The 20,212-nt window shown below is 42.0% G+C and overlaps 1 protein-coding gene across 1 annotated transcript in view; it reads left to right on the top strand.

The window, feature by feature from the left end:
• Nucleotides 1–20,212, top strand: part of LOC308044858 (sodium-dependent noradrenaline transporter-like) — a gene marked incomplete at both ends in the record, with an annotated part of 64,133 nt that overhangs the window by 11,539 nt on the left and 32,382 nt on the right. The window contains 2 exons of the mRNA XM_080351778.1: nucleotides 11,968–12,099; nucleotides 15,781–16,018. Of these exons, the coding sequence (XP_080207904.1) occupies nucleotides 11,968–12,099; nucleotides 15,781–16,018 (370 nt within the window). The remainder of the gene's footprint in view (nucleotides 1–11,967; nucleotides 12,100–15,780; nucleotides 16,019–20,212) is intronic.

Raw genomic sequence — 20,212 nt, 5'->3', positions numbered from 1 at the left:
TGTGAACTACGTGTACTAAATAGCACTCTTCACTGATTTTACTTTGCTCACTCTCTTTTCCCCTTCTGTAATGAAACATGCCAAAGGTGGCAACACATTTCTTGCCCTTAAGATCCATAGCTTGAGAAAAAGTAATATTATACTGACTCCAGTCAAATTCCAGCTGGAAGGGGGAGAGGCTGGACTTCCGACACACCCCTCTGGAGCAGAATAACAGAACCTTTTTCAGACCACAAGGTGGAGCAGTAGATCCTTACAGATCTTAGTAGATCCTAACCTGCTCATTAATGTAACAGCAACCTTCTGCATTTATAGAAAAAAAAAATAATTACTGGAGGACCTAACAGAGTGGCTCATGACTTTCAAATACAGAGCTGCCCACTAATAGCAACGATTGCTCCCAAGCAGAACCTTCCTGGATTTCCTGATGCATTTCATCTGTTAGGACATCATATGAGAGGCAGATTTTAGTATGTCAGTTCACATCAAGAGCTCACTTGTCAGCATGCTCATGATGACAGCAAGGAGACAGTCCCTTGATAACAAGATACTACCCCCTGAACATACCATTTTTTTAAACAAGTGCCACATGAAAATGGAGATACAGTCTCCCCCACAAGGAATGATACAGGAGGAAGTAATTCCTGAAATCGTAGTTTTAGGAGGTTGTTCTCTGTAGTCCTCTCAAAAGGTTTACCTTTGGAAACACACAAGCTCCACACAGACCTCCGCTACCACGCTACAGTAGCAAGCCATGCCTTTTTTCCTTTTCCTCTTCCATTACGTAGCGCGCCCCCCAGCAGCTCTCGGTGCGTCGCCTCTTGGCACGGCCTCGCTATTTCACAACAGCAACGAAAAGCAGAGAGTTTCAGCGAGCAAGAACAATTAATTATATTGAACTATGATATTAGAAAGTTCAAGGCCAAGTATTATCAAAACATCAAATTCACAGCTTAGAAGCTACTCAAAAGTATCTTTGCTACATGACTCTTTGTCAGCATGCAGGACAATCTGTCAACAGATGCCCGATGACACCGATGCTAGAAGAAGGCTCAGAAGCTGGTGCCCCCAGCTAAGGGATGATTGTAGCCGTACACAGGGATCTTATTTATAAGAATTACCGAAACACTAAGGAGCAGATTGTGCCGTGCAGTGCTTTTGTCTCCTCTCTAAAGAGAAAGGCAGATGTGTCAATGAGATCACGAGGCAGGTGTTGGTGAGACCGGAGATACTCCAGGATTTTGTTTTGGGGAACTGCTCCGTTTCTGCAGTTTGTTTCTCTTTTATGTGTGGCTCCACAGCCTGAGTTAAAATGAATAGATTCATAAACCACAAGGGAGAAATCCTGACCCAGCTGAAGTCAAATGGGTGCTTTTTTTCCATTGACGTCACCAGAGTCAGGATTTCAGCCCAAATAACAGACGTCTCTCTCTTAAGGGCTCACAAGTAGACAGAATTTCCAGACTGAGAATTATGTGAGAAGGAAAACAGACTAAAGTAATAAAAAACTATTCAGACTAAACTGATGTAGAAGACTTCCACTGACTAAGTTCACTCAATGCAATAGCTCAGTACTTCACCTAATGAGCAAAATGTCAGGACTTACATAGGTGATGGTCATTGTTACACAAATCGAATTTACTCAGCGAGAATTAAACCATGACCTCCGCATTCTCCGGTGTAGGGCTCAAGCAATGAAACAAAGTACTATTTTAAGAAGTGCTTTTTATTCTCACCGTTTCATAGAGGCAAATGTTTAACCAAGAATCTCCTTCTAGCTCTCAAGGCTAAATTAAAAAGGTGGGAAAATACAAAGCAAGTACAAGACTAAAAGCTAGCAGGCAAATAAAAGGATTGGATTAGAAGATATTACATTTTAAGACGTTTTAAATTATTCTGGGGCCTAACCCATGGTTTTTGAACTTTTCGTGACGGCTGGAGGAAAATAGCTGGCTTCGTTTACTGTCATTAACTCTTCTCTAACAGGAAGTGACAGAAAACAGTCACCAGGCTCTTCTTAAATTGCAGGTTAGTCCTTCATTGACACATACAGAGGCTGATGACAATGCCACGGTCTCTAACCCTAAATTAAGAGATTTGGATATCTTCAAAATCATCTACATTTTTTCTTCTAAATCCTGTTTTATAGTCATGAGGTATTATATATTTAGAAGCTGTTTAGAAATATGAAAAAATATGTAGCTGTGTGATGTGTTGAAAACACTAAGCTGAGCCACACTGATTTATCATAAGGTCTGAGTAATCAGTGAACAAAATTGCCCCACAACCTGCCCTAGCGAAAGTCTGCACTGTGATCAAAAAGGATTTTGCTTCGCACTGTTAAAGGCCTCTGGTCCCTCTTGGCAATGAGCTCAGACGGGCCTGAGGTCGTCTCCACAGTCCTGTAGGACATTTCAAGCCAGGAGGCCCCGTGCAGAGCAGCAGCGGTGACGTATGCACCGGACAGCTTGCGCTGAGGGGAAAACGGGCTTTGTTGCTTGAAGCCTGTTAGGAAGATAGTCCACTAAACAGGAACAAACATAAAGCTCAGGTTTCAAACACAAATAAAAACTCTTGTCTGAAAGAATCCCCACAGAAGAGGGAGAGCAGTGGGGCAGAAAGCGAAGGACGGGCGGTGCTGGCCAGTGCAGCCAGATTGCTGCAGCGCTGCTGTGGTCTCATACTGGGCTACGCGAGGCTCGGTTTACCCTTTGGAGCAAGGGAACTTCAGGAGAAGCTGTTCTGATAGTCCTCCCATTGCAGGGGTGCTACCGAAAAGTTTTGCTTTGTGCCCACAAAGAGACCGCGCCGGACGGCTTTGCATTGCATACAGAATATTATCAGCACTACCCTTGGCCAAACACAGATTGTTTTCCAAATGGAAAGGTTTTCTGTGAAGAATGCTGTGACAGTTTTCCTGAAATCCTTGTGGTCAGTGCTAACAGAAAGGCACAAAGTAAAGAAGCCACAGCCATTTGGAAGCTACTCTTGCCCACACCTTCTAAAATTTTAGCACGATCTGATAGCAACTACAATCTTTGATAAGAGTAGAGGGGTTTGTGTTGTTCTAAGCAGTAATGCAGTAGTAGCCATCACTGTAATGGTAAATTTGCCAAAATTGTTGCTAAGAGCATGACACATAGCCATAAAGGTTTACAAATAAATTAAATTGATGCAACATTTGTCTTGTATAAGAAACTGGTTTTTATGGCTTGATAGCATACTATCCACTTCAAATGTGAAATGTGTACTCTATAGTTTACATAGCACGTCTAAGAAATATAGATGTACCAGAAAATGTTGCATAAAGAACACATCCCAGTAGTGTTAACAGAAAACATAGATGAAGAATGGCTTGATAATGTATGTAACTGTTTGCCTTCTGCTTTAAAGCCCTGTATAAACATGTGTTACATGGAGTTTACAGTACGGTTATTCTGCTTCCTGCAGTGGCATCAGAAAGAACATTCGTCCTGAAGGCTCCATTTATAATGACAGAGTAAAGCTTTGATTTGCTAAGAATTCTTATAGAGAGGAACGTATGACTGTCTCATACTTCTGTGATGGAACATAACCCTTTATTGACAGGAAGAATTTAGAGGATTCTGTTGTGCAAGAGTTTGTAAATGTTAAGATAATACAGTATTATGCTATTACAAATAAATCTCTAATAAAGCCTAGAAGGAAAAGGAATGCTTCACTTTGGTAATTAAGTCCAAAAATTGGAGCTACAACTTAAAATTTGATTAATCACTAAATGGTAATGCAAGTTTTAAGCGCACCTCACAGTGTTTATAGTCAATTCTTCTCTAGCAGAATTTCAAGGCATTTACCTCCTATTGGTTTGTACATTAATCCTCTTGAAAGCTGCCTGGCGCTTGTCTAGAACGGATTTAAGATGTCTTAAGCATTTTGTTTCACCCTGGCACAGTCACGAACCTCATGCTGCCTAAAATAGGTACTGGCTCCTCTCCAGAGCATGCTTGACTTCGGGGCTGTTTTTTGAAAAAGCAGTCTTTAAGAGAAACACCCTCTGCCTGAGGTTGTGTTGTGAGCCAGTAATTACAAAGCACATTGAACACGACTTGTCTCTCTGTGTACAGTAACTGCTACTGTGGCTCCAATTAGCTCTGCCAGGGCAGTCCTGTCACCTCACTTTAGGCACCCAACGCAGGTGGCATAACTCAGAGATGAGCCTCCCCCTGTGTACCCTGAACAATGTACACCAAACAGTGAGCAGCGCCCACAAGGGCAACCCCGAGGGTGTTAGAAATCTGAGACCAAAGCAAGGACTGACAGTGCCTAAACGAGGGGCTGAAACCCAGAGGACTCAACCCAGGCTCTTTTCCAGTAAGGTGGAGGAACATCTCAGGCATATAAACTTGGCGTTCCTGAAGCTCAGAAAGCGGGTACCGTAACTTAATGTGGCTACTGAAAGCGCCCACATAGCTCGTCAGCCTTTCAGTATGTGAACCTGCTACACCAAGAAATACCTGCGAGACGGCAATTTTAGACAGAAAAGCAGGAATCACTACTGCATTGTAATTCACTCAGCATCTTCAGATTATAAAAAGACCAAAACACTTGCTTGCAGCACTTAAGCATCTTCATAGGAGGAAAACAGAAAGTATTGCAAAGTATTTTAATTCATCATGGAAAACTGCCACCATCCATGTCAGATATATTCCCACTAGAAATAATTATTTTAAAAAATATTTTTTAACACCAAAGTTATTAACCTATGAAATAAACTACCAAAAAAAGCAAAGTATCTGCTTGGTAGCTTCAAATCAGGATTGTATCTGTTTGAAACTCTGGTTTATGTTAGACAGGAAGTTAGATCAAAGTATCTAACAATCCGTTGTGGCATCAAAATCAGATGGATCCATGAATTTTGAAAACATTCATTTTCATTTACAGCTGACTGAGCCAAAACAAACACAAATGAAGATAAGTTGTCTGAGAAGGGAGACAAAACTATGACTAACAGTCTGTATCTGAACTGAAGTAAAACTGTAGTTGCCAAAATCTCCCTGGCACCAAGCAAGGACTTCCCTACATTTCAGAGACAACAAATGCTGATGAAATAGTATTTCCCTTTGTGTACATTACTATATTCTGTACATTACAGAAATCTTTTCAGTTCACACATTTCGAAGAAAACTTATCACGTGAGTTGTTATGGATCTTTCTAGTGCTGGAATCCAGCAAAACCTGCTTATCTTGACCCGCAATCTCACAGCAAAGAGCTTCTGATGTCTTCACTCAAATATTTTTGGCCATGGATGTTTTGCCACGAATAAATCAGGGTAAATTTTGACAGACACTTGACTTTGTACATATCAAGTACAGCCTACACCTTACCTGGATGGTTTGTTGATATTAAGTTGCAGGTGAATATATTCCTTGTGTCACCCTTATTAATCGCAAGGTTGGGGAAAAACACTAACAGCACGCTCCTTCTAATAAAATGATAGAATGGTATGTTTTGCTCTCCGTTCAGCTCCCTGAGCGCGCAGGGCGCCCGCCGCGCAGCAGCAGCGCTCCCTGACGGGCCTGCGAACCGAGGAGCTTGCCAGCGGCTCCCAACAGCGCCAGCTGTTCCAGGAAAGGATACCACAACTCCTACAACCTGCTGAACCTTAGTAACAGGGCTCATAAATCACGTAACACAACGGCCTGCAAGATGGCTCCACATTCCAGCTCACTTACTCTCCCATTTCCTGTGTAAACCAGCCAGGTAGTTAAAAAAGAAAAATCCACAAAATCAACACAATGGATTTGGGCAGGAATGTTAGTAGCGAGACTTCCCTGTTCTTACAAACTCCAGGTTATTTACATACCAAGCTACTGTCAAAACTCACCTTGATGCCACTTAAATTTTTTAGAAACAAAGGAGGCAGCTCCAGTAGCAACTCTGCTCTAAGCAGGCACGATGTACAAACAAGAGCAATCACTGCAACCTTCATAAGCAGATATTTGCACTTTCTACAGTCACGCTTATGCCAGTAGTTGGGAATGGCTTCATTTCCTAAGTGAGCAGCAGTGAGAGTATTGGAAGGTCAGCAGCAGGAACCCCCTGCAAAGCTCCAGGTCTCCCACTGCCACACTGACCATCTCAGACCAACCTGATTTAGATTCTCTCAAACTCACCATGTCTCTTTACTTATTCTTTAATTTCCTATCAAACAACACAGGCCAGGCTTCTTTTCTTGTATGTTCCTGTGATTATCTTTAAACTACACACTGCTGTAAACGTGACCCTTTCATTAATTTACGTAAATAGGACCTTAGCCAATGACTTGGGTGTTATTTATGAATGAATCATGCTGCTCTGCGTGGCTGGGTATATTTAACTCTCATTAATTTGTTGAAAATAGCTACTAATGGGTTTCTTTAGATCATTACTCTTGTAACCAAAAGCCAAAGAGATGACTGGGTTTGCATGAAAGGGCTTGGGTAACCCTTTCTGCTACAACCCAGTGATCAGCTTATAAATACACTGCACTTCAGGTCACTTCAAATGACTTCAAGGGAGTAACAGGTTAACAGCTTAAGACAGAAAACGCAGGCTTCAGCTGGCATCAACCCATGAACAGCATTGAACCATTTCTGGAAACTGTCTGTTCTCACTTTCTTCTGAGTGTAGGGAACACTATTAAAATTCAAATTCTGGAAAAACTGAAGACTCTGAGCCCAAATTAAGAGTAGAAATATAAATAGGTTTAAATCTAGCAATGGTTTGTTAAAGGGTGTAACTAAATAAGGGCTTCAAAAGAAACATGTCACTCACAATGGTATAGCTCCACTGGTTTTATGATTCAGAAATAGTTTCCATGAAAACGGTTGTACACTTGGGAGATTTTATGGCACACTTGCCGTATTTTATATGTGCAAATTGATGCTGAAGATTTTACAGTATGTCATGAGATTTGTTTTGCACAAAAATGTTGGTTTTGAGTACTATAATCTCTTGCTGGCTGGGCTCAGCACCATCATACAACTGCTGTTAAAACCATCCGCCTGGCTTTGACACGGAGGTTACATCGCGCTCTTTTGCATCTCTGGCTTCTCTTTGCTGTACCACAGAAACGCTTATTGCTTTTCACCTCTGGTCATTGAAGACTTAGGTCGACCCTTCCATCCCTTCTTCCCAGGAATGGGCAGCAGCCCCAACGTCGCCTCTGTCAGAGGTGCCTTCTGCAAAGCAGAGCAGCTCTGATGTTCATGCACTAAGAAATGCCTGCCTTTCAAACTGCCTAGTTTTTCTACTTATGGTGATCTTGCACAATCTACATTTCAAGAACTCTGCATTAGGGACTTCTGTTTTTTTATTCACAAGATTCTGCAGAAAGTTCAGAGTTTCCACCAATATTGCTCATTGTTCAAGCAAAATTACTGGCATTCTATCAACTGCTTGCTGATATTATTTGAAGTACTATTTATTCTGTATGAAAAAAACAAGCAGTGTTGATCAGTTACAGAGACTAGCTTCTATTTCAGTTCACAAGTTAAGAGATCCTTGTTTTTAGACCCTTTTCCCGCACAAATACTGAACCACTCCTATCTGAAAATATGCTGCGATATTTGCTCAAAGTTTGTTGTTTTAGCAGACTTCCCTGCCAGTTAACATTTTGACTAGAATAGCCATGGTAACAAATGCAGAAGGCTAACCAGCACAAATAGTTCAAAGTTGTTTCAACTACCCCTGCCCTGCTTCACAGTATCACAGTACATTTGGGATTGGAAGGGGCCTCAGAAGCTCATCCAGTGCAATCCCCCTGGAGCAGGAACACCCAGGTGAGGTCACACAGGAAGGTGTCCAGGCGGGTTGGAACATCTGCACAGAAGGAGACTCCACAACCCCCTGGGCAGCCTGGGCCAGGCTCTGACACCCTCACCGAGAAGTTGTTTCTTCTCAAATGGAGCCTGGCTCCATCCTCGTGGCACTCACCTTTTATATACTTACAGACATTAATAAGGTCCCCCCCTTAGCCTCCCCTTCTCCAAACTAAAGAGACCCAGCTCCCTCAGCCTTTCTTCATAAGGGAGATGCTCCACTCCCTTAATTATCTTTGTTGCCCATCAACAAATCCTTTTAAGATGACAGCAGCTGTTTAAATGACCTTTTCTCAGTCATTAGTAAATCAGTGCTTCTTTCTTTCTGTTATTTAAAAGTGAAACAAGACCTCCTTGTAGGCCGGGAGGATCCATTTTCCCCTTTGCTTCCCACCCCCCAGAGTTTCCACTCAAAGTTTCACACAGATGGTTTTTGTAGAAGCTGAGGGTTTGACCTAATCCAGTTTTGTGTAAAACACATGCCTGTCTTAATTCCATGTACACATTGGTACCTTAAGGGATGTGTATGGATCTAGAGATCTGTTTTCAGAGAGATGTAGCAGTCTGCAACAGTCAAAGCCCAACTTGTGGCTTTTAAGCTGCATGTGGCTCAGTAGCAAGTCAAGTACAGTTCTTACACCAGGGCTGTATTACAGATGTTAATTACTCCAGAATTTTAGCTCTAAAGGGAAATGAGGAACCATCAGGGATTGCTGAGACCATTATTCCCTCGAGGGATGCAGCTGTGTCCTCAGCCCCATCCCATCGCACAGGAGGAGTGGAATCGTTGGCAGCACGTTGCTGCCAATGCAGCAGTTCCACAGATTGCATTGCTGCGTCTCCGAGGGGCAGGTACATCTCGGCAAACCAGTCTGAAACGTTGGCCAAGCTGCGAGCTCTGCAGGGGTTCAGCTGTCTGGGCCTTACGAACCCGGCGGGCCCCGCGGATCCAGGTGACTGAAGCAGAGCAGGTTCTGTGGGCAGTGGCACAGCTGGCGCTGCGTCACCCTGCGAGCACGGGCAGGCACAGCGCGGCTGTTCCTGCAGAGAAGTCTGGTACAATGTTCAAATTCATACCAGCAGACCTAAAGCAAGAGGCCCACCAGGACACGGGTTTGCGTACCTGCTGGCCCACAGACATTAGAATCACACACACGCAGGACAGCGTGAAGTCTCCTTCCAAACAACACCTCGTTCCTAAGATCCCATACACAAACCAGTCCTGTGAGGGAGCTCCTGTGCAATCACAGAGTGAGGCTGATCATATATCACACGTATGCTGTTCATCAGCATTTGCATGCCATTCTAATTTGCAGCAATTTGAATTATACTTTGACCATTGTTTATTTTCTGCTGAAGTGCTCATGATCTCAAAAGGGTTCAGTGAACACCCTGAAGTTTGATTCTGGATATTTGCTAGGAGGAGAAGAGCAAATATCAAGACATTTACAAAATACCTGACTTTTGGTATTTTTTTACCTAATCAGAGGCTGCTCAACCAGACATTTCCAGAAATCTCCAAAACATTAAGTCAACTTAATGTGACTAAGCACCCTTACTTTGATATTTATCTGGGTATCAAAACACTTCAATCATTTAGTTACCCAAAAAGTAATCCAGGTATAAAACCCTGCCACACTAACTGCTCTTTGCTGAAAATTACACCACATCTTATTAAACCCTTGCGGGGGTAGGACGGGGGAAGAAAAAAAATAGAAAGAAACCTCTTTTAACTAAACCCTGGAATGACTCGCAGCCAAAAAGATGATGCTTAAGCCAGTGTGCCTAAGTGCACTTCACAGTTCACCACGGTATTAGTCATACTTAGAAGACACGCATTTTAAGCTAGCATTTAGTAGGCATGTCCACTACACATCTCCAGGATTAACTCTAACAAAACTTTCCCCATTCAGCTTGTGGCATCACGTTTTCCACAGTCTCTTGACATATTCAAACAGCGCTTTGCAGACTCTACACCTCCCCGAGACAAGCTAGGTCTGTGAGTCAGCCCCACACACTAATGCTATTGAAGAAAGATAAGTATAGCACTTCAAAGGCTGTCACTTGCAAGAAATCTGACAGTAAAACCAACTAAAGTAATTTTTCTAGATACTCGATATAGCAAAAGGAAAATGTAGTATCCCAGACTGATTCAGCTATGTTTCAACATTGAGGAGAGCTCAGAACTGCAGAGTAGCAAATATTTGTTGAATACATTTCATTTTTCTCTACAATATTCCAACATATGACAGTTCAACATGAAAGTCATAGAAAGCAGCTTATGTATGACACAAATATTACTAAAACATTTATCACTGGTACTGTAGTAGCTTATGTGAATGCAGGTTGCCTTCACACTACACTCCATATGAACAGCATAAATAAGAAGATTCGTGCCCCCAAAGTGATATTTCAATATATTTCAGGTTTTAGAATACATTTGCAAAGTTCTGAGCTATTCTTTATTTCTGTTGACACATCTTGTCTCTCTGTTTCATTGCAAGATTTCAGCTTTCAAATGCTGAAACTTAGGACTGCATGCTCAATATGTTGTCTTCACCATTGTGTTACAGCATGTTACCTCTAGAAGTCAATCCGTGGTATGACTAAGACAACAGTTTGGTTTTCCATTCTTATTCTCCAGTGTATATTGAAAATTCCCCCTCTGAACAGTGTTGCTAGGCAGCTCACACTGGTAATTTCTGTGGAAAGCAAACATGGAAGGTAAAGAAGCAACAACTATTCAGAGCTTTAAATGTACAAAAAGTACTTCTGAGATCACTGTTAAGTACGCAGTTCACTCTGCTTACTGGCATGTTTGAGATAGATACAGCCATACTGATAGACTACTTATATAGACTACACATACCTTCTCTAAGTTTATACATGTAGAAGCAGTGCAACGGTATTTCCTTTTACAAGGGAAGTTTCCAAGTTACTAAACCAGTACAGCTGTCCTAAGGAGAGCTGTCATTCAGAACATGTAGTTACTCTGTCAGCTCCTTATCTATCAAATCAATCTAATAATTGTTTATACAAATTTTACATGAGTTGAACTGTTCTGGACCAAGTAAGCTATGCAGTAAAGTAAAAACTACACTTTACAGGTACCACAAAGCAGAGGACTGACAGAGGATCCAGTTATTAAACATGACACCAACTTGAGTTGTCTTACAGTATCATATGTAGTCATGCAGTGGGGGAGTCTGCTTTCTGTGATCTGGATCATATAAAATAGTTTAGAACTTTTCAGATAGTTTCTACATTAGATGATCCTTTTGTATTTCACTTGGCAATACTTTTTATGATAGAAGCACTGATACATCAGGACTTTTCCATAGCTGACCATTTCTGTGGAATGAACTTGCAGGAGACCCCTCAATCAAGTAGATGTTATGTACTCTAGGAAGGTGCCAGCAGCCCCAGCACGGTCCTGCTGCAATGCAGAGAAGCTGTACGTGAGCCCAGCACTAAAACCAGACCAGTCCTAGTACTGATTCTACATGAATGGTGCTGAGTAGCACTGGGGTGGAGAAGGGGTGCACTGTCTAACACATTTCTTAAGAATAAGGGAATTTATTACAGCAAAACCTAAAACATGCCGTGGAAGCCCAAATTCTGTATGACTGACCAGTACAATTCCTTTTCAAGTCAGAGGTTCCTGCAGACACCTTACCCAGTAGAATTTAAACCGCACTTAAAGGAACTCACACACTTTTTTTCCTCTGTTTCTGGCCCCCATGCTCACTTTGGAACATACTACACGAAAAAAAGAATAAAATTTTTCATAGTCCCTTTCCCTTTTAGCTCTGCAAGTGTGTTCAGCATCATTTCTTCTTCAGTTAGGGTTTAATTTTCAAGGAAACATATTTTTCCCTTTGGATCCAAAAAGCAGAAAGGAAACATTAGGGGGAAATAAAAGCTATGCTCTACAGCTTTTTTCCAGGGGTTCTGTCTCTGAGACCTTAAAAAAAATACAGGAAAGGGAGAAGAGAACACAGGTTCTTCCTTCCTGATATTTCCTTTCTACTTCCCAAAGGCTTTGTCTTTAGCCAGTACGGGTAAGAAACAGAGAAAGGAAAATATAACCAAAACACAGACTACAATTTCTAATTATTCTCTTTTCAGGTGCTTTTCTTATTCCCTACATCCTCTTCTTAATCATTGCTGGAATGCCCCTGTTCTATATGGAACTAGCACTGGGACAGTATAACCGAGAAGGGGCTGCCACTGTATGGAAAATCTGTCCAGTTTTCAAAGGTGAGTGGCCATCCCCCTGCCCGCTTGCATAGCACCGTGAGGGTGCCACACGCCCACAATCACTAAGTAAAGGTCTCTCCTCTTCCCACACACAGCGTGCTATTTGCTAACCTTTCCCCGGCCCTTGAAATCACAAGCCTTTTTGTTATCACAGGTGGAGCACAAAATGGGAAAAGCCACAAAAATCTCCTTCAGGTTTATTGCTGAGGAGTGCAGTGAGCGGTTCAGCCCTGTTCTCCCTTTCACCTGCATACTAGGGGGCGGAAGGAACTGGGTACGTCTAGCTGGAGGGAGAGATCGGCAATGCCGACATTTAGAAATAGCAAATCCCATCAGGTCATTGAGCCCCGTCTCCCCCAGCGACCGAGATAAGCACAGACTCTAGTCTCTGCACAAGGCCACGTTCCACAGTGCCTGGAACACTCAGATGGAGCTGGGAAGGCTGCAGTTCAGTCACAAGGCTTGGGACATCACACAAGTTACCTGTGGCTCTGTACCTCATTGTCCTGACTATGGAACAGGAGCAATGATTCTGACAGACTTTGTAAAGTGTTTTTCAAACCTAGCAATGAAAAGCACTTACTAAAACTTAAGCATGATTAATACTACTGAGTGTTTTCCACTGGGGTTAACTCTCCATTGTCACCGAATAAAGGGCTGTGGAGTGTTGTGCACTGAATTGAAATCATTCTGCAAGGAAGAAATAGCCAAGGTTACGTGTTTGGATACCAGTCAGGGCGTTTGGCATTGATCAGGGATAAAGGGATCTCCCTGGGTGAAAGAAGCTGTATGTTTTCTGTACGTGAAACAACTATTCCTTAAGGATTGTCAAGAATTTTCTTAAGCATTGCTTACCAGAACGAGAGAAAAAAAAATAGCTCCCCTACATCTATACCAGATTATATCTAAAATCTGATGTACAAGCCCTTTCAACACAGCTATCTGAAATGAAACCACTCAAGCTCAGCTGATCCTAGAAGCTTAAAATTCAGATCATGTTCAACCCATGACTGTCAAAAGCTGAAGAGCTTAACAACAGCAATCCAAACTTAGCAGATCCAGTGCTTGGGTATAGGTTACACTAAGTAAATGTTAGTCTTCTTGCTCAAAATACAGCTTTCCTCTTCAAGGAGGCTACTGTCACAGAAGAGGAAAACTGCAGCTTTTTTTCTTATCAGCCAAACCCAGAGTTCACAGCAAAATTAGAGAGATATAACAAAAAACAAGAGAGCTAATAAAATACGTGCCCCAATATTTTAAAATTAATTCATATAGATTTACCTGGCCCTTCTGCAAAATTCATCCCAGCACCCGGGAATCCAAAGCCCCTTGCTCAAAATTCTTGCTGGTGTCAGTTAATATCTCTGGATGACAATGAGGATTTTGAAAACCAAACTGCAAAACTTAGATGTGAAAGATCTCGAAGTGCTGGAGCCAAACACCCCGGCGGCTCAGAGGTACTCTGTCTGTTGACTCCAGAACTGAAAAGATGATGAGAAAGGAGAATAGAGCTTATTTCGTGTCTCGTCGTGTTGACATTCCAGTAGTGTTTTTAAGCTGACATTTTCAAGGCGGACTAAACATACATGACTGTTGATTTGTAAGTGTTCTTATTACTAGGATATAGAGTAGCATAAGTTATTTGATTCTCAAAAGTAATCAGCATTGAGATGTATTTGCATCTTGGCATGAGTAGAAACTCAGTCCTTTTAAAGTTTTGACCAAATCTTTTGAAAACATACAAACACATTTTACTGCTAAACTCATGATGCTTTTGAGTTGTTTCTGGGATAACTCAAATCTCTCAAATGAAAAGTACACAGTCTACACAAATTTAGAACAGCTTCTCTAAATTTTAGCTATGAATATTATTGCTATGAACTCTAAGGATTCTACTATGAGATGCTCTTACAATGCATGCAATTAAAAATACACCCTGTATAACCTTTGCAACAGTCTGTTTTCAGCTCCGCATTTTCCAAGGTCTGTTTTAGAGTGTGGCTGGTACAGTGTTACTTTTAAGAAAAGCCAGACCTAGAAACAGAAGAGCAAAGTCATCCCTGAACATTCTTATTATTTCAGAGAAGTAACACTTAAGACACATTTGATCCAGTATTTTAGAATCTTGATACTAAATATCTATCATTGTCATCCTGAACTGGAGGAATTCTAGGAGCACTTTTTTTAAACGGTAATCATCCAACTTCAGTAAAACATATATTATTCATACTTAATATTTTAACATTTAATATTTAAGAATTATCCTCTTGGGTGATTCCTCCTCCCCCACCCCCGCATTGATCATAACGTATCACTAGAGTTTGAGTGTTAATGAACTGGATTCATTTAGGCACCAAGGATTTGAAAATACAGTTCCACCTTTACTGGTCCATGAGCAGACTGGTCAATGTATTTAAAGTCTCCTGAAGAGCAAAGAGTAACTCTTGTATATTAAGTCTTCTAACTGCTAACTCCTTCAAGGTCAGCATCTGTTCCTTAGGCAAATTTTAAAACCAAGGATTAATACTCAAAATGTATGCTACTTCCTTGCTTTATCAAGAAATATGAAAGCCTAATCATCTCCAGCTGCTAGGCCTCCAATGCAGGATCTCCAAAAAACTACACTGAAGAAAAACAGAAGTTTACATTTAGGTGCTGACAGTGATGATAACCGTAAAACAGCTGTAGTCTCTACCTGTTCTATGTGATACATACCACTTTTGGGTAGGATTCAGAGAACAGTACAGCATGCAGAGTAAAATGAGATTAATATAAGCCAAGGTAAAGTAAGCTTCCCAAACAATTCTGGCAACAAACTAGTGTTCTGCTCTGACATTAGTACCAAAGCTTATTCTTAAGCCGTTGGAAAAAGGACCATTTTCACGAGGAGAACATGCACCCTCTGGGCGCCCTCATTGCAGGCACCTCCAAGCACACTTCACAGCAGGCAGAAATAAAAACCACATGTTCCAAGTCAGAACAGAATGCTTCCAGTGGGGATCCTGTAATCCTGGGGAGGTAACAACATGGTTTGAAGGTCCACACACCATATAGCCCATATAGCTTGATCTTCACCAAGATTCACTGGCATGCCCAAGAACCGCTTGGAGCTCCTCAGCGGAACAGCACAGGCGGTTTCATGCATGTTTTAGACCTAGTTACACACTGACAGAAGCCAACTTGGACAGTAACAACGAGAAAGAAACGGGAGAGGGATCAGTGTCTGTTCCAAACTACCTCAGGGTGGAAATGTGAGGCATATGGAAACTTCACTGAAGTCTTGAGCTTCACTTTTCCAATAGAAGTTGCCAGGGGCTCTGGCATTATGAAAATGAAGTGAGTTTCCCTCTTAATATGGGCTTGCAATCTTCTGCATTGGAAGCAAATCAGCAAGGGAGTTGCACAAGAGCAAATTTCTACATTGCACTGCCTAATTTCTTTTTCTGGCAAACAACTGGATTTGCTAAAAGCCAGTCATTTTCCAAAATCATTACTGTAATTTTTTGTTTTAAGTCCAGTGACACTGTGTCCACATGTGTATGAGTAAATGTCAAATTCCTTTTATTGGTCTGAAGAACTAAAATGAATTTACAACCATGTATGGCTGAGTTTAACTGCAGTATTTGCATATACTGTTGCATGTAAAATGCAATGTATAATCTAGTTTTCCTTTGTCTTTAGGTGTAGGCTATGCAGTGATACTCATAGCTCTTTACGTGGGTTTCTACTACAACGTTATCATAGCTTGGTCTCTGTATTATCTATTTTCATCATTCACATTTGAGCTCCCCTGGACAAACTGTGACAACAGTTGGAACAGCCCAAACTGTACAGATCCCAAACTCTTCAATGCATCAATGCTTGGCAACGGTACCAAATACTCGAAGTACAAGCTCACTCCTGCAGCTGAATTTTATGAGTAAGTGTTGACTTGACTTTGCTATTTTTTCAAAATTCTATGTCTAAGAGTGTTTCCTCTGAAAGGTAAAACAGCTTAGCCTCCAGCCTCTAAAATAAGCATAAGACTAAGATTAAAATGCAGTTGCAATGTTGATCTGTACTCCTATGTGATTAAGACTGCTGTCTCTGCAGGCTTTCGTTTTTTTCCAGTACAAATGCAATACTTGCCACTGAGCAACATGGAATGGACAAGACACAGATCTTCCCTGATGTTCCATTTCTGTTTGCACCAACTTTGCCAGGGCAGGGAAACACAGTGATATTCTGACAAAGACCACTGCATGCCAAATGGAGCTGACTTCAAGGCTTTAAAATAATCATTTGTTCAGCAGGCTTGGCCTGTGTCTCCACTTGCAAAATACCTCAGAGCAGACCTCTGTTTGCTCAGCTGCTTCGATAGTTCAATGAAGTGAAATAAAGCACTGAGCAGGGAGAAGAGAGCCACAGTTGTCAAAAAACGGGCATTACTGACCTTCAGGGGAAAAGGGGATTGGATTGGGAGAAAGAAAGGAGGGTGGGCATCAGGCTAATGAAATCAGCTGTTGAATTAATCTGAATAATCAGTGAATATTCCTGTGCTCGGAATAGAAGGAGATCAGGGCACACACTTGCTGAGCAGCAAGTTCTACTCTGTAGAAACAAAGGGACACCACTGTTCCCATAAAAAGCCTAGTGTGTGTTACACCACGCCTGGCTGCATCAGGGATCCTGAGGTCTGTGTTTATAGCTCTGCAACATTTACGGCTGCTATTTCTGCTCTGAAGACAGAACGGTGAAGGATCAGTAGTGATATACAAACTGCCGGCAGGGGTTTGGGTAAACTCAGTGCTTTGAAATCAATAAGGGAGGTTGAGTTCATTGGAACTCACTACAATGGCAAATAATGACAGCTAGGAAATCTGCTGCCCTTACCAAGGCAATATATGATGCGTTAATAATAACAAAATAAGGCTATATACCCATGTAGAACCTGACTTTGAAGTGACATGTAAGAAGTTATACATTCAACATCTTAACTGCATTATTACAGAACTTTCATGTGAATAGCATTTGAAGGTTTTCTTTTTCATTTTCTTGTGCTTAAGCCTTTGTAAAGCATCATACAATCTCCATATTCTTGCTTTGCTGCTTTATGATTTAACGTGGTTCTACACATTTTCTGTTATCGCATCATGCTTGGGCTATGGTTTTGAATTTGTACTGGGTGAGGTAGTAGTAGCATCTATTCACAATGTTTGGATTTAGTTCCACTGATCTGAGGAACAGCTCAATTTGTGATTCTGTCTGTGCACTGAAACTTGAAATGTTAGGGTTCTGTCCTTACCATGACATACATTCAAGGTGCAGTTAGATTATACTGCAAAAATGAGAATAACCACACAAGTAACACAATCTATAACATCTGCTTCCCCAGCTGTAAAAACAGAGAATCACGTGGGGCATTATGTTCACTTATCCAGTATCTGGCTTAGCTTATCAAGTACAGCTGTACAGCTCAGGTATGGACCCAAAATTGTGTAAAGTATTAGCGCATTCAAATCCAACCTAGTAAAGACAGCCCAATTCAGAGAACAGTGTTTCTTCTCTTATATCAAATAACCAAACTCATTCATGGTGAGAACAATCAGCCATTGGAATAATCTCCCCAGTGAAATGGTGGATTCCCCAACACTGGGCAATTTTAAGCTTCAGCTGGGCCATCTTTCTAGACCGTGCTTTTGCCGAGAAAGGCTGGACCAGAGGATCCTTGTGGTCCCTTCCGGCCTGGTATTCTATGATTCCCAAGGTCTTTATACAACAGGGAGAGCTGAGGTCAGGAAACAGAAGTGATGATGTAATGCTACATTTGCATCAGGGTAGTGGGTTTACAGAATGACACACCATTTTTGGACACAGTGTGTTGTTAAGTAATAGTTCAAGTAAGGGTCTGGACTGGCTGCATTCCCTCTGAACATCCGTTTAAGTAAAGGCTGAATATTCTTTTAAGAATACTGGGTGTCCTTATACAATATTGCATGATTGCTTGAACGACTGCTGAACTTGACCCAAGATTTTGTGTAGGAATTGCATCAGTCCATCTAAGTGTGTACACATGTTCTTAGGCTTTGGACAGCTTTATGGAAATGACTCCTAAACCACAACAGGCCCTTGTGTGGTAAGTCCAAAAGGCTGGAAGAGTGACCACTTTGCAAACTTGCATTTGCAGGGGGAGTTGTGAGATATTGCAGATGTCAGGAGCTGCACGTTATGCTACGTGCAATTGTATTGCTCTGTGCTAACTTGTAGGAGGAATTCTAACTGCTTTTCTTTACATATAGAACCTTGTGTAGTTTGGTAGTGGTACCAGGCTCTGATCAATAAGTACAGCAGCTGAGGTCAGTGCTGCAGCCCCTCCTCTTCATTACCTTGCATGTGAAATCCTGGCAAGCAGTAACAGAGCCTTTCTCTGTTGAACAGCACATATTGCTCAAGGCAAAGCCGATAAAGGTGTTGCACAGGACTAAACACTCGTTTATTTCTATTCACCTGTTTCTCACCAAGTGCTCTCACTGACACAGTACTGACATAGTATCACCACGAGTGTCTTACATGTTGCTCCCTGTAGATGAAGTGTTTGCTCATCCAAAGCTATAATACCACATCTAAGCATTAGTCCATGAGAAGGTTACAAACTTAACCTCACTGTGTAAAGGATTATAACAGATGTGAAACCACAGAGTGACCATTCATTTGTTTAAATGTCAGCAGTCCTCAGCTTGTGGCATGTGGGCCTATTCCTGTGGTTGACTTTCTTCTGGCAACATCGTGTCTTTCAGTGCAGCTCCTCTGAAATCAGTAAAGCTTCATGGAAGCTCAACAGCTCCTTTGGAGAGCCTGGGGCTCTTCTTCGATGGCCCTCCTGGTGCAGGGCAGTGCATGGCCCACTGGCCATGCCGACTGAACCACCACTGGACTCGCTGAGGGCTGGGGCAGCTGGGAGCGCATGTGCTCTGACTGCTTTGCCACATATACTCAAACTTTTTTTTTTTCCAGGAGTTCAGTATTCATTAGATCTACAGAGGGGTGAAATTCAAGCATTTGCATTTTATCTGCAAATCTCAATATCACAGTATCACAGTATGTTTGGGATTGGAAGGGACCTCAAAAGCTCATCCAGTGCAATCCCCCCGGAGAAGGAACGCCCAGGTGAGGTCGCACAGGAACATGTCCAGGTGGGTTGGAACGTCTGCAGAGAAGGAGACTCCACAACCCCTGGGCAGCCTGGGCCAGGCTCTGCCACCCTCACTGAGAAGAAGCTTCTTCTCAAATTTAAGTGGAACCTCTTGTGTTCCAGCTTGATCCCATTACCCCTTGTCCTGTCATTGTTTGCCACCGAGAAGAGCCTGGCTCCATCCTCGTGGCACTCACCCTTTATATATTTATAAACATTAATAAGGTCACCCCTCAGTCTCCTCTTCTCCAAACTAAAGAGACCCAGCTCCCTCAGCCTTTCTTCATAAGGGAGGTGCTCCACTCCCTTAATCATCTTCATTGCCCAATATAATGGGTTCAAAAGCAGATTTTGAAAAACTCTTTTTGTCAGAGCGCTGTGCAGACTTGAGAATGTGCTGAAGTGTGGCACAAACAGCAAAAGAGGTCACAATTCAAAGAATCACAGAATGGTTGGGGTTGAAAGGGACTTCTGGAGATCATCTAGTCCAAGCCACCTGCTAAAGCAGGTACACCTAGAATAGACTGTACAGGAATGTGTCCAGGCAGGTCTTAGAATATCTCCAGAGAAGGAGACTCCACAGCCTGTTCCAGTGCTCTGGCACCCTCAAGGTGAAGTTCTTAAGTCAATGGAAGAATTAAGCTGGTTAAAGACTTGAGTGAGTTAAGATAAACATTCTCAGTGAATGAAGAGCTTAGTCCTAGCAGCCACGTATAATGTCAGGATTACCATGATTCAAAAAGAAATACCATTTCGTTCAATACAAACAATAAATATGCCAACCAGGGTGCCACTGGTAAATTATCTTTCTCTTTAAGTTCATTACGTAGCTCCATACTCCAACATCAGAGAGAGCTGAAATAAATGCCCTGAGAAACAGAAAAAGCCGGACAGCAAAGGCGTTGTCGAAAGACAGCGCAGCATCCAGAGCCGCAGCGCGTG

The sequence above is a fragment of the Nesoenas mayeri genome (genome assembly GCF_963082525.1).
Source record: "Nesoenas mayeri genome assembly, chromosome: 12".
Lineage (NCBI taxonomy): Eukaryota > Metazoa > Chordata > Aves > Columbiformes > Columbidae > Nesoenas > Nesoenas mayeri.
This window is presented reverse-complemented; position numbering and strand designations above follow the sequence as displayed.